General features: G+C 36.2%; 1 protein-coding gene across 1 annotated transcript; it reads left to right on the top strand.

The window, feature by feature from the left end:
* The first annotated feature begins 111 nt into the window (after positions 1 to 111).
* On the top strand, positions 112 to 13467 carry LOC108676943 (mannose-1-phosphate guanyltransferase beta). Its single transcript, XM_018165105.2, has 7 exons — positions 112 to 154; positions 7717 to 8016; positions 8385 to 8579; positions 9825 to 9983; positions 10206 to 10380; positions 10941 to 11146; positions 12100 to 13467. Exons 2-7 carry the CDS (start codon positions 7807 to 7809, stop codon positions 12229 to 12231), a joined length of 1077 nt encoding a protein of 358 aa, XP_018020594.1. The 5' UTR covers positions 112 to 154; positions 7717 to 7806; the 3' UTR covers positions 12232 to 13467.
* The last annotated feature ends 921 nt before the right edge of the window (positions 13468 to 14388 follow it).

The raw sequence follows: 14388 nt of genomic DNA, 5'->3' as shown, positions 1-14388 counted from the left end.
GTAGCGCGGTTGGTTTGATCTAATAAAGCATTGGATTGCCATTACAGGTAATCGGGTATTGCCATGTCACCTGTCAGTGACGTGGCGGCGCACTTGAAGCGCGCATTTTAAAGAAACGCTTGTACAAATAGAAGTGTCGGCGCTGAAGAAATAGGTAGGTCCATGGCCTGTTGCCGATTCTTGAACTTTTCGTGACTTGATTCACAAGGGATCCGGCCTTTGGAACCCGATCTTTCCATAGCTGACGATTGATTGAGATAGGTATTTAACTTTTCTCTGCCTGTGGCGGTCACAATTTCAAAACAGATTCAATTTTTTTAATATAATCTATACTGATATTTTATGGTGCTCAATTATGTAGTACAGTTGCTGAGTTGCAGAATGTAAGCAATGTGAACTAAAATTAATATGCACTTAAAAATTACTTTTAGAGACAACACTTGTAAAGAATCCAGTCCCAGACTCCCAGTGTCTGATGTAGGTAGCTAGCCCTACCTTAACCTACATGTGTGATGTGTATAGCCTAGCCTTACAAAATAGGCTACAATGAATTTCTAATTTTATTTTCGAATTACCTATTTAAAAAAATATTAACTTGAAAAGAAATTTTAATATACCTAGCTAGCCTAGGCCTATTAAAAAAATTTATTTTTCAAAATTATTTATTCTGTTGAATGTTGATTGATTCATGCAAATGATGCAAATCATGCAATGTCTCCACTCTGGCCATGGTCAGGAAGATGTGCCAGGTGTGCGGGAATTTATATTGTCATTTTAAAGACCTGCGCGGTGCCATGGTCAGGAAGATGTGCCAGGTGTGCGGGAATTTATTTTGTCATTTTAACGACCTGCGCGGCATAGTGGCAAAGCAGATAATTTTTTAGACTTGATCTCAAGTTCATTTTTGAGTCCTATAAGTTGACCAGTAAAGTATCATGGATACCAGCATTAGCTTACTTAAGAACATAGTGGCAAACCATAGCTTTTTTAGAATCAGTTCATTTTTAATTTCCTCATTTACCCAAGATTTAAATCAATTTCTAATGTATGATACAGCTGGTAAGCCTGGTATCCAGGATACTTTACTGGTCTACTTATAGGACTCACAAATGAACTTGAGGGAGAGTCTAAAAAACTCTCTGCTTTGCCACTATGCTTAAGAAATTGGTTAAAATCTCAAGTGAATGAGGAAATTGAAAATGAACAGCTTCTAAAAAATCTCTGGTTTGTCACTATGCTGCGCGGTGCGGCGGGTGCGCCGTACTACGTTGGTAAAAAAATGCGCAGTGCGCCGTACTTTAGAAAGCTAAAACAGTTCTATTATTTTAGTCGACAATATACGTGACTACGTGAGTATATTGACTACGCGAGTTGAACTGAGTTCAACTGACAATAATAAAATGTAAGACATGTCCGGGTTACTTCTGACTCTTCCGGTTGTCTGCCTTTTTTTCTAAAATTCAATAATCTCTCTTCCAGCAAAGTTTGCGAAATTCATTAGCTGCATAAAATACTCTCTGCTGTGGTGTTCGAGTTCCGGTTGACACGAAAACTTGCGGTAATCTTGCGGTTCCAAAAATGGCGGGAAAGCTCTAATCACGCGGCTCTGAAGGCAATTCATATAAATAATAATATAATCTACGCCTACGCTGGAGGAAGTTCAAACTTCTGAGGTGGAACTAAATGCAGTAAATTTGCAGTAAGTCAGAAAATACCAGAAAAATACCAGATTTAGGCATATATACCAGATCTAAAATATTCATACCAGACACCTTTTGAAAATACCAGATTTGTGAAATCTGGTATAGAAATATACCATCTGGCAATGCTGGTTTAGCGTTACTTGAAGTCATCTACAGACGATGTTGCCATTCCATTCAGATGAAAACTGTGTCTAAATCAGAACTGTGTCGGACGGCTCTGCGGCCCGCGCCGAGTGCTGCGCGGCGCGGAATCGATGACCGTGATTTGCACAAACGCCTGCACGAAAAAAATATAATTAGATTGATTTACGCAAGAAATTTACCCGTTTATATACATCTTCCTGAGTGTGACACTCTGGCACTCTCCAACACCAACTTTACACAAGTGTGCAAAATTTCAGATTGATTAGGTATAGGTATTGGAGAGGTAGATATTTGTTCAATTTTTTGTTGAATATTGATTTGATTATAGCCTACCTAAGATTTGTAAATTGTAGCAGACAAAATTAGGGTAAACGCGGTATATTCCGACATCGTGGGTAATTCCGTCACCTCTCTAGTTTTTCTTTTATATTAAGCTTTGTTTTAGTTCCATGCGTTCGTTGATGGTTGAAATGGTGACGTCATACATTTGCGCGTTGAACTACTGCCAAAACACTAGGTCTTGGCCATCTAGCGGGAAAATATTGAGATCCAAAGAGAGACAATGCACACTACCCAGTGAGATGATGAGATCATTGAAAAATGTGTCAAATTTGACAGTTGACCTTGCTCTACCAAATAGTGAATAACTGTTTGTATAGGAAGAATATTATGGTTTGAGACTTAAATACATCTGTGAATATATTAGGAATCCTTTAATTACAACACTTCTCTTTAACTTCACTTCTTGTTTGTCTGTCTGTCTGTCTGCTACAAATCTTGTAATCAAAATTTAATACACTTCTACTTATCCTATCGATCTGAAATTTTGCACACTTGTGTAAAGTTGGAGACAATGCATGAATCAAATGTCAAAATAAAAGATTTTAAATATTAAAAAAAATTTTCTTTCAATATTAAAAAAATTGAAAAAATAATTTTGTCAGCTACAAATCTTATAACTGATATATGACACACTTATACCTGTCTGATTGATCTGAAATTTTGCAAACTTGTGTGAAGTCAGAGGCAATGCATGAATCAATTAATAGAATAAATAATTTTGAAAAAATTATATATTAAAAAATTTATATATTAAAAAAAATTGAAAAACTAATTTTTTAATTTTACGCCTCACCACGTGCTGAATATTGCCACACACAGTGTCGGAATATAGGGATTTGGTAGGTTTGCATTCTAAAGGCTTTTAAATAAATATGGCAACATTTCGTGACGTTTCATCGTTGCTGGCGCGTAGTACGGTGTTTTGCGAGTCACATAAAGCAAACAGAACTCGAGTAACGCACACGGTTATTTTTTTATACCAGTAGTTTTTCATTTCTTGATGCGTCCTTAATGTGTCGGAATATACCGCGTTTACCCTAGGTAGGCATAGGCTACTAAGGCTAGGCCTACTACCTATGCTGTTTTGATGCATAGGCTATGCATCAAAATTTTTTTCTGATATTAAATTTTTTTTATAATTCTTGAAATTAGTATTTATTCTGTCAATTGAGTAATCAGTAATGCATTGTCTCCATTTTTCCAAGACTCCAACTTTACAAAAGTGTACAAAATTTTACATCAATTCATTTGATTGAAGAGGTAGCCTGGTAGGTATAAAGACTATAAGTAGCTAGGCTATGGCGCTATGTTGATTATTAATTAGGCTATGAGATTTGTAGCAGACAAACAATTAAAACAAATAAAGTAATAAACAACAAGAAGTGAAGTTTAAGAAAAGTGTTGTAAAAACTGCATTGCAACTCATCCATCGGACAAAATTTCTTCTCGCTTCGAATTATCAACATGTGAAACAGCCTCTACTTGCCACTTGGTCCCTTCAACAGGGACTCCTGCATCTTGGAATGATTTTCTTGAAAAGAACCGGGAGTCAGGACAAATCAAATGGAATGAGAAATTACCTACCAGGACAAAAATAACTACAGGTTAAAATTTGTCCTGGTATAAACATTTGAACCGGGACAACAAAAAAAGACAAGACTTGTGTCCCGGACTTTGAAACTTTTGTCCTGGTAATTATGAAATGATACAATCTTGACAGCCTCAGCCACTGTGCAGAAAGTGGTGAATATTGCAAGATCTTTGGTAATGCGTCAGAAGCCAAATTTATGACTTCAAAAGATCTTGCCAAGGCATTTGGATTGAAATTCTTTCATTCTAGATATTCACCAGTCTAGCCAACTATTTAGAAAATAGTTGAAAATCTGAAAGACTGCAAGGGGCGCATGCAGTGAATAACGAAAACAATAACAATTCTAGAATTAAGCAATGGTTGCTACTTCCTACTTTGCTAGAATGTAGGGTTCATGTCTAATGTCTTTACAATAGCTTTGTTGATATGAGCACAGCACCATTTCTTGGCGGTCCGGAGGGCAGAATCGTGTCGAGACTCACTCTACTTTGCTGCTCTCTCAATAGATGGCGCCTGCACCCAGCACCCTCTGCACCCTGGGAGACAGGTATAAATGAAACAAGAATTAATGTAACAAGACAAGACATACCCCAAATATTTGCAACAAAACAAGATGGATTAAGGAGTGCTTCTGATGGCAGTTCTGAGTGAGTGGTTTATGGAATAACAAGTTAGCTCCTGATTGTTAATGAGCAGTTGCCTGTCATTTGCAGTCACAGATGTGGCGACATTTAACTGCCAAACTAATTTGGCAGTTAAATTAGTGGGCAAATTAGGTAATACTTGGCTGAATATCAAGTGAATAATGTCGCTCTGTCAAGCCTTTAATTGTGCCTTACTCAAGAATTCTACAAGTTCAGTCCACGTTCCATATGAGTTCAGGCGCGCATTGCAAGTTAGTGACACATTGTCACTAAGTCCGACAATTAGATGACTGTGGAATGGTTCCCTTTTCTCTAGTCATGTAATATGCCAAGGTGGCAAGGGTCTGGGGTCATAGGCAATATTATTCTATCAAGTCAACCAATGTCATCAGCAAGTGTGGCTTCCTCTCAAACCTCTGAAACTACAAAATGTATAGCATGTGCATGTGTCCACCACTTATCACAAGATACCCGAGTCCAAGTGGAAATAAACAGAGCTGGGCAGCACTACTTTGAAATGTAGCAGCCGCTACTGCTACACCCACTAGATTGTAGCAGATGCCACTGCTACCGCTACAGTAAAATGTAGCGCCACTACATTAGCCGCTACAATGGCCAAAATTATTGGAAATCTCTAAATATATATTGTTTTGCTACTGGGATTTACTCATTAACATTTAATGATAATAATACATTTTTAGAACATATAAATGCAACTTTATTGCAGTTAACCTAACTGAACTAGTATGGGTTAGATACAGTAAATAAAAGTTACATTTATTTTTATGTTTTACCTTCCCTACATGGATGTCTACTTTAATCTACCAATCTCAAAAATTTTCCACATATACATATAAAAAATCAGTCTTTTACTTGTATATATGTGGATTATTTTTGAGATTGGTAGATAAAAGTAGACATCCATGTAGGCAAGGTGAAACATAAAAATAACTGTAAAAATAACTGCAAGCAAACTGAAACATGAAAAAATACCTGTAAGTGGTAACCGGTAACAACTTAACAAGTAACAACTAACATGTTGACTCTAGTAACAGGCTGATATTGACAACATTATGCCGAAATCTTTTTTACAGTTTTTTTCTGTAATTTATATTATGTAAGTATCATGCTGGTTTTTGAATAATATATAATACTATTAAGTAAAATCTAATGGCTTTATCTATAAATGTAGCGGTAGCGCTGTAGCGGCAAAACCTCGTATCGCTACTTAAATATGTAGCGGGTGCTACCGCTACTGCTACAATTGCTTAATGTAGCGCTGCTACCGCTACTGAAAATTTAGTGGCTGCTAGTAGCGCGCTACTGCCCACCTCTGGAAATAAACCAAGGGCTGTCACTCGAGACCCTGTTGCTGGACCATCTACTGCTCCAACTGATGGACCTTATCTAGTGGAAACTTGATTAAATTAAAGACTTACCCAGACTTAAGATATTTTTAATGTGCATTAAAGTATAACATTGCAAGTGGAAAAAAAAATTCAAATTTTCATTATAATTTTTATTTGCCTTAATTGTCAGGAATAAGTGTCATGTTAATTTACAATATGTAGCAAAAACAATCTTAATTGCCAAGCCTGATCAAAATTGTCAATGAATACATCTCAAGTTATTGTACATGTCTCTAAACCAAAAACAAAGTCTACATCCCATCATTAAGTGATTCATCTCATTATGTCCCATTATAAAAGATATAAATTCTGGGAAATTTTAAACTTTGTGCACTGGGCAACATAGAAAGAAAAGTAATTAACCTAAACTATGATTTATTTCTTCTAAAAATATGATGGCTGGCACTCAAATATTCCTTTCTGTTTCAGGTACCGTTAAACGGGACCTAAAGGTGTAGAAAGTGCAATTTTGGAAAAGTACCTCTGCTAAGGTCTGTAGCAAAAAAAAAAAAAATTATTTGCTGTATGAAAAATTTTACTTACATACTTGAAAGTTGCACACTTGTGTTGGCTTAAAAATGTGATAAAAACAGAATTTGCATATCTTTTTCCCAAAAAATGGTGGCCATTTCAGCATGGCAGAGTAATAAGGAACACCCCTCCAGGGGTAATAAGGGACACCCCTAAAAAATCATTTACAGTAGAACCTCAGCTAGCAAAGGCTCCAGTTAACAAAAAAATCAAATAAAAACAAAAAATTTTTATTTTGATCAGATTTACCTTGCTCAGCAAAAAACTTCTCTTAACAAAAAATTAATGTATCATCGGTCATCACAAAATTGTGCATAGAATGTGAATGTCATAGATAGATTGTGCACTGGGCAACATAAAATGAAAAGTAATCAACCTAAACTATGATTTATTTCTCCAAAAATATGATGGTTGTCACAAAAATATTCCTTTCTGTTTCAGGTATGTTTTTACAATCTTTTTTTTTGTTCTGGTGAATTCACTTGACCCAATTAAAATGGTGTGAAATTAGGTACAAGCCATCCTGAAAGCTTACAGGTACAGAAGAAATGCTACATGGCTGCTGATATGAAGCTTGCAGTGGACAAGGTCATTGTAAATGCACAATGGCATGTCCATGGATAAGGTAATATCACATCAATAATATGGTCATGTATGGACATGGTAATATCATGTCAATAAAGGAAAAACGAGTAAAGATCACAGAAAATGTCATCTATTCTACATCTACATCATCTACAAAGGAAGAGGAGGACTTCAGAGTACTGTTAGTAATGGATGAGTAGTATTTCAGTAACAACCATCATATTTTTTTAAGAAAAAAATCATAGTTTAGGTTAATTACTTTTCATTCTATGTTGCCCGGTGAACAATTCTATCTATGACATTCTATGCTAAATTTTGTGATGACTGATGAAACATTAACCCTATACCGCCTGATTTTCTGGGTCAAAAATCGCATATTTCACTTCTCAGGTTTTTAGTCTCACCTTAAAGCTGACATTCTGACCTATCAATGGTACCAAAATCATTTCTTTATGTTGATTTATGCCTTAATGACAGATCACGAAAGGATTAGGGGTGGGGGAGTTCTTTCACATTTAAGATAGGCGAAAATTACTGGCTGGGCACATAAAGAGACGGTCTGAAGACGCTGATCTTTGGTTATCCGGCTGCTGTCGTGTGGGATGGTGCTCATGCAGTCGTTCCACCATCCTTGACTGAATTTCAGCTCCAGTAATGTCTAGTCTTGTATCCATGCCACCTTGAATGCCTATTTTGAGGCGCTCAGGACTTTGTCGCATTAAACACTATCATAGCTTTGTTAATTTTGTTGTATTTTCCTGTTCCAGGTTTTTATATTAGGAAAAATTGTTAAGCCAGTATAACTCTTGAAGTCCAGTGTAGTATTTTTTTCAGCATTTTAGCAAATAATTATCAACATGAAGGCTCTAATCCTTGTTGGAGGGTATGGCACTAGACTTCGTCCTCTCACTCTCAGTCGTCCAAAGCCTCTTGTGGAGTTTGCCAACAAGCCTATTGTTGTTCATCAGCTTGAGGCTTTGGTTGCTGCTGGAGTGACACATGTTGTTCTAGCTGTGAGCTACAGAGCAGAGCAGATGGAAGCGGAACTTTCTCTAGAAGCTAAAAAGGTTTGCTTAATCTTCATACATTTGTTGTGACTAATGAAAATAGGCAACATCTGTTTAAAAAAAGTAGAGCAACTGATACTTGATGAGCTTTGTTGTACATATTTTTGATGTATAGCTTCCAATTATATTGTGGTCATTTGCTGCCATACGCATTGTGTGTTATACTCTATATATTCCAACTCACTGGGAGAATTTTTTTAAATACAGAGCTCCATTAGCATGCAAAGTGGCTTGCCTTGCATATATTTGTGTTATAAGTATGATAAGGCAAGTGACATTTTGGTTAAATTCAAATTTTATCTAAGTTTTGCACAAGTTATATAATCTCTTGATTTGATATTTGTATCTCATGTTAAATTCAATTCCAGCTTGGAGTCACAGTGAGTTTTTCAGTAGAAGATGAACCCCTGGGAACTGCAGGTCCTCTCAAACTTGCTGAAAAAGTTCTTGATGATGGTTCGGGTGATCCCTTCTTTGTTCTCAACTCCGATGTCATTTGTGACTTCCCATTCAAAAGAATGGCAGATTATCATGCAAAGCATGGGAAGGAAGGTACCATTGTGGTAAGTTTGAATTATTTACTAGATATACAGTGGGGGGAAATAAATATTCGTACACTTGAAAAATCGTATTTTAATGTATGTAAGTACACAAACTTAACAGGAAAAGTGATTTAAATTATGTATAGAGACGCATAGTATTCAAAAATACTATCAAAAGAAATTAAATCTCAATGCAACAAAAAACAATGCAACATGTTCACTTTTCGGGTGAAAAAGTATTCGTACAAAACAATAAATCCGCATTATTTTAATATAATACTTGGTTGAATACCCTTTATTCAGCTCAACAGATACCAGTCTATTTCTATACGTCTCGACCAATGATTTGCAGATGCTGACTGGTATTTTATACTAATTTAAATCACTTTTCCTGTTAAGTTTGTGTACTTACATACATTAAAATACGATTTTTCAAGTGTACGAATATTTATTTCCCCCCACTGTATATGTGTCAGGAATACAAATTTGAATACCTTCCAATAGCTGTATTACCAATCATTTAAAAAAATCCCATTTGCAACTTTGTAGTGATTTCTAATCTTCTAATATCATTTTAATATTTCTCCCGAATACAGTGGTTTATTTTTACTGGTTGCCTCTATTTGTGTCTGTAGTACAAATGTTTTTCATGATTTTGCCAAATGAGCTATCCCTATTGCTGTTGTAATCTTCCTTCAGTTCTGAATTAACTCAGAGTGATGACTGCTAGTTTTGAAATGGTCTTTTTTTTGTTTGATCTTAAACACCATGAGGCTTCTGTGAAGAGTAGCATAGGTCATAGATATACTGAAAAGATGCAACTAAATATAAAATTCATGTGATAATATTATAAGTAAATATTCTGGCCATTTAATGAATTTCAGTGATTCACACTGAAATGCAGTTTTGCTTACAAAACCTAGAGCAGTTACCCTTTGATTTCAATTTTTACTATCAGCCATATTCTTATTTTAATTACGGGACTATTTATGATTGCCATGTCCTCCTGCTCTGGTGCAGGACATTTTTTCAGTACCATTTTTTTGTTGTGCCTAATTTTTTGCTTTAATTTATTTTTTATTCTGAGGCTAAAATATTTGCTTGTCACTTGTCATTGCTGAATTTTTTTAAAGCTACAGAGTATAATTTCTTCTTATCTGAGATGGATTCTTTCTGTGTGGGCATACATGTATAATTATATTTGTTTGCTCTCTATGAACATACAAGTTGGGCATTTCATTTCAGGTTAATTTCCTTTTATTTCAGGTCACATGCGTGGAGGAGCCAAGTAAATATGGTGTGGTGGTGTATGATGAAAACTCTGGAAAAATAGAAAGATTTGTTGAGAAACCTCAAGAATTTGTTTCCAACAAAATTAATGCTGGTCTTTATATGTTCAATCCTTCTGTCCTCAAGAGAATAGAGGTGAGGTGCATTTTATCATGAGCAGCCTGACATTGATGCAATAAATTCTTTAAAATATTTAGCATCTGTAGCACTGACATTTGTTCACTGGTTGAATAGTCCCAATTCCTGTAACTATTTTTTTAGTATTGAACTCTTCTTGATTTTCAATAAGAAACTCGATCAATACTTCAATATTTGTCACAGCCATCTTCTGGTTGGTAATTAATTGCTTATTTTCAGAGCAGACCAACAAGCATAGAGAAAGAAGTCTTCCCATCCATGGCAGACGAGGGACAGCTGTATGCTCAGGATCTCGATGGCTTCTGGATGGATATTGGTCAGCCTAAGGACTTCTTGAGAGGCTTGTGTCTCTATCTCTCTTCTTGTGATGAGTCTTTACTGGCAAAAGGTCCAGGTGAGTCACGTGTTGCGTCTTACAAATCCCACAGCTAATGAAATTTAAAAGGAATTTGGATTGAAAACTTCAAGAATATTTAATTATTTAAGCAGGTGAATAAGTTATTGCTATAAAACTTATCAGAAAATTCTCCTAATTAATTGTAATTTTCAATTCTTCTTCATGTGTCTCCTGATTTGTGGAGAGCTTGACTGATATCAGGGGTCAAGAAAGTGATCAATATCAACCTTTAGGCTTCAGGCGAGAGCTCAAGGGGCCAGTGAAGTTATGGGGCTTGGAATTGGGCGATCAAGAAAAAGATTGAAATATATTTGTCAAGCCATTTACTTTTATACAAATCATTTGTAGAACAAGAGCTTGAAATTGAATCAAATTTAAACTATGAAATAAAACTTGATAAACTTGAATTGATAAAATTTAAGTGTTGCGTTATGCTAGTGAGTTGACAATTACTTGAAATGGAGTAAAAATACCAATAAAGGACATATTTCTCCCAATAATATTTAGTAATTCCAATTTTCCCTGAGCACGTGAGTAACAAATGAATGTTTTGGCAGGGATTGTGGGCAATGTTCTGATGGACCCAACAGCCAAGATAGGAACAGGCTGCAGGATTGGTCCCAATGTCAGTATCGGCCCTGGGGTGGTGATCCAGGACGGTGTGTGCATCAAGCGCTGCACTATCATGAAAGACTCAACCATCCGCTCACACAGCTGGCTTGAGAATAGCATTGTTGGCTGGCGCTGTGATATTGGAAAATGGGTAAATCTTTGCTCACTTTGTTATTATTGACTCAGATTTTGGACGACCTTTCCATATTGAAGACAGAAGGGTTGAACTTGCTGGCCTGCTGTTCCCATGGGAGTAATTAATGGATTCTATCTTCTTTTGGAATTAAACCCATGCACCCAGTTGTTTCATGAAAAAATGAAGAGAATGTTTAACTCTCGTTGACTGTCGCATTTCTATCCTCGTGCATTTGTCGTTTTGCTAGATCACTGCTTATATTTGCACCATATTAATGCAACTACAATTTTGTCCTTATGTAGTTACATATATGCTAATATTTTAATCAATTACTCTTTTCCAGCAGTGTTGTTGATGAGTTGTCTTGCTTGATTTTTTTTGGCTAGGCCGTTTTTTATTGTAAAAAATTCCCGGTTTCCTGTTATAATACCGTACCGGTATACAATGTAAAAATATATATCTTTTAATAGTTCTTATCAACGCCGGACTTTAGTGTTAGAAGCATTTTAGCCCATAGAATGGGTTTGTAAGTAGGGAAACACCTATACTACCGAAATCAGTAAAGAACTATTACCTATTTAAAATTTGAGGAGACATTTGAAGTTCTCACAATTTTCTAAGTCGTGTGGACAATGCAATTTAAAAGCCCACCGTTGTTTGTCTATAAATGACGCTCCAAAACAGTTTTGCATTGCCTGAGAATTTATATAACTTGAACGCTTCATGTATTCATTGATTATTCAATTAAATTACCAAGCCGTGTGGCTTTAAACCTCACATAACATTTCAAAAGACGCTCCTCAAAAATGTTTGCTATATTTACAGATTTTTAAACTCTTGATCCCCTCAAATGAGAGATGATGGGTTGCTAAGATGTTAAGTGTTGTGCTAACGATAACAATGCTGGATAATCGAAGTATTGGAAATATCAATCGTAGGTTAAATAAACCTGGAGGTGTGTGTTGCAGGTGCGCATCGAGAATGTGTCAGTGCTGGGCGAGGACGTGATCGTACGGGACGAGCTTTACATCAACGAAGCCATCGTCCTGCCACACAAGGTCATCGCTGCCTCCGTTCCAGAGAAGGAGATCATCATGTGATGCTGCGGTCGAGCTTTCACCAGAATAGGGCATATGAAGACCGCGGAAATCTTTGACGGTCAAATATTATGGATCTTTATTGCCTTCCAAAGGCAGGAGAAAAACGGCATCTCTGAAAGAAATTATCGTTGGCTTAAAAGACGTAATTTCTTACTACTAATGTTAACGTCAACTCAGAATATCTTGTTTCAATAATTGTGTTATCTACGACTTGTTTTGCTGGGAAGATTAGAACTGGGTTTAGAGTTTATTACCAACATTTTTGGTATTTGGTCTTTCCTAAGCTGAAAAAATGAAACAAATATTTCGATTGAGAGGTATTCATCAACTATCTTTAGTTTAGAATCTCTGAACTTCAAACGTGGTAACAATTTCATGTGATTCCGAAGATTACATACGTCATGAAGACCTGTAGTCTATTGTTGTCGTGACTTATTTTGCTAACATCCAAAACAAAATGTCTTCAATGGTGTGGCATATTTTTTTATCAATTAATATAAACTTTGCTCACGGAATGAAAATTCTAGTTACTTTTGAGTGTAGATTTGTTTGATAAAATTTCAACTGAAAGACGGCACTACATGCATTGTCAATGGTTTCAATAAAGTTACCGGTCATTGTTACTCAAGATTCAAGACGATGCTGTGGATAATTTTTTGGAATGTTTGGGACATCATCATCAGTTCAAGTTTCGTGAAATTTTGTAAACATAAGTAAACATGACTTCACAAGAACGAGAGCAGCAGAGCACTGTCATGTCGAGAAAGATGCGAAATTTTGCTGAAACATGTGCAGTAAAAATTCCGATAGACATCAAACCATTGATATTAATATTGGCTGGCATCACCTATCTGTATAAATTTTGAGAAGTGCCATGTTCAAGTTGTTATGTTAGCTAGAACCTACTGTCACTTATGGTTCCCGTTGTGTTTGTCATGTACGTTGACTCGTTACCATGATAATTCTTACATAGTCTGTCTGCTGGTCAGACCTCGTGAGCAATTGTAGCTAGTGGCGTGTATTGCGCTACTTCTTTGGTGCCGTGCAATTCATGATGATGTGCAGAATTAAATTTATACGTGAATTATCCCTGCTGGGTCTTATAATGAAGATCGCCAGTGACATCATACTTGTTGCTGACTTTGCTGTGCAAATTACGTACACATATGTTGGACCTTGGCAGGATTATTTTGTTTTGATGTGAATTTAATTTTAACATATTTGAAATTATTAACGCTGCTTTGACGAAATAATTGTTTCAAGACTCATTTTGACATTTATATTTAATTAGTTGCAGTATGGTATCTTCTGTTTTTATCTGCTTTACGTATTTGAAGTCTACCCCTGTTTCTCTGGACTAAGTTATAGTCGAAGATTAGCAAAAGATGTAATAAATTCATGTGCAGCCTCTATATCTGCTGAAGAAAAGTTCCGAGCTAATCGTGAACACTGTGATTACGTACAATATTTTGGGCAGTTTTATTATTAGTTTGGCGGTAACGCTGATAGTAAATTCTTCTTTGACAATCAGTGATTGTCGATCTTTCTTTGACAATCAGTTTGGATTTGAAAACGCATTAGGTAATTTTGTATGCATGTAATATTTTTCATCATTACGTTCTTCCTAATTTATTTTGTTAGGGTCTTGTGCGGAGCTTCGCTTCTGTCTTAGCTTGGGTTTTAAATTTAGTTCATGATATGATATAGGTAAACTGACCAGACGTTTTTTTTAATTAGACGTCTCACTTGGAGCCTCTTGTAGGTACTATATCGAAGTGGTTAGTGAGTGTCACGTATGCTCAGTGATAGCGGCACTGAGATGAGAGGAGCTAGCTGTGGGTTCGAACCTTGGGAAGCTCAGTTCTTTTCTCGGTATCGCTGATGGGCGAAGTTCGATCGCCATCATAGGTGGTGCTTTCAGCATCGCCTTGGGTTGGTTTCCGTAAACGAGCTCAGGGTACTTGTTACCTGGGGGATTCTAAGATCTTAAGAGTTCTTTGTTATCCGTAGACGAGGTTCGCCTTCTGCGTTGCAGGGACGTCTCTTCAAGCACGATATTGGCATCACTGCTGCTCCTTTACCATTTGATTCTTTGGCAATATTTTCATCTTTCATTTTCTATATGTGTTATGTTGAGACACTCTTTGGATATTTATT

This window comes from Hyalella azteca, unplaced genomic scaffold, assembly GCF_000764305.2.
Source record: "Hyalella azteca isolate HAZT.00-mixed unplaced genomic scaffold, Hazt_2.0.2 contig12663, whole genome shotgun sequence".
In the NCBI taxonomy this organism is placed as follows: Eukaryota; Metazoa; Arthropoda; class Malacostraca; order Amphipoda; family Hyalellidae; genus Hyalella; species Hyalella azteca.
This window is presented reverse-complemented; position numbering and strand designations above follow the sequence as displayed.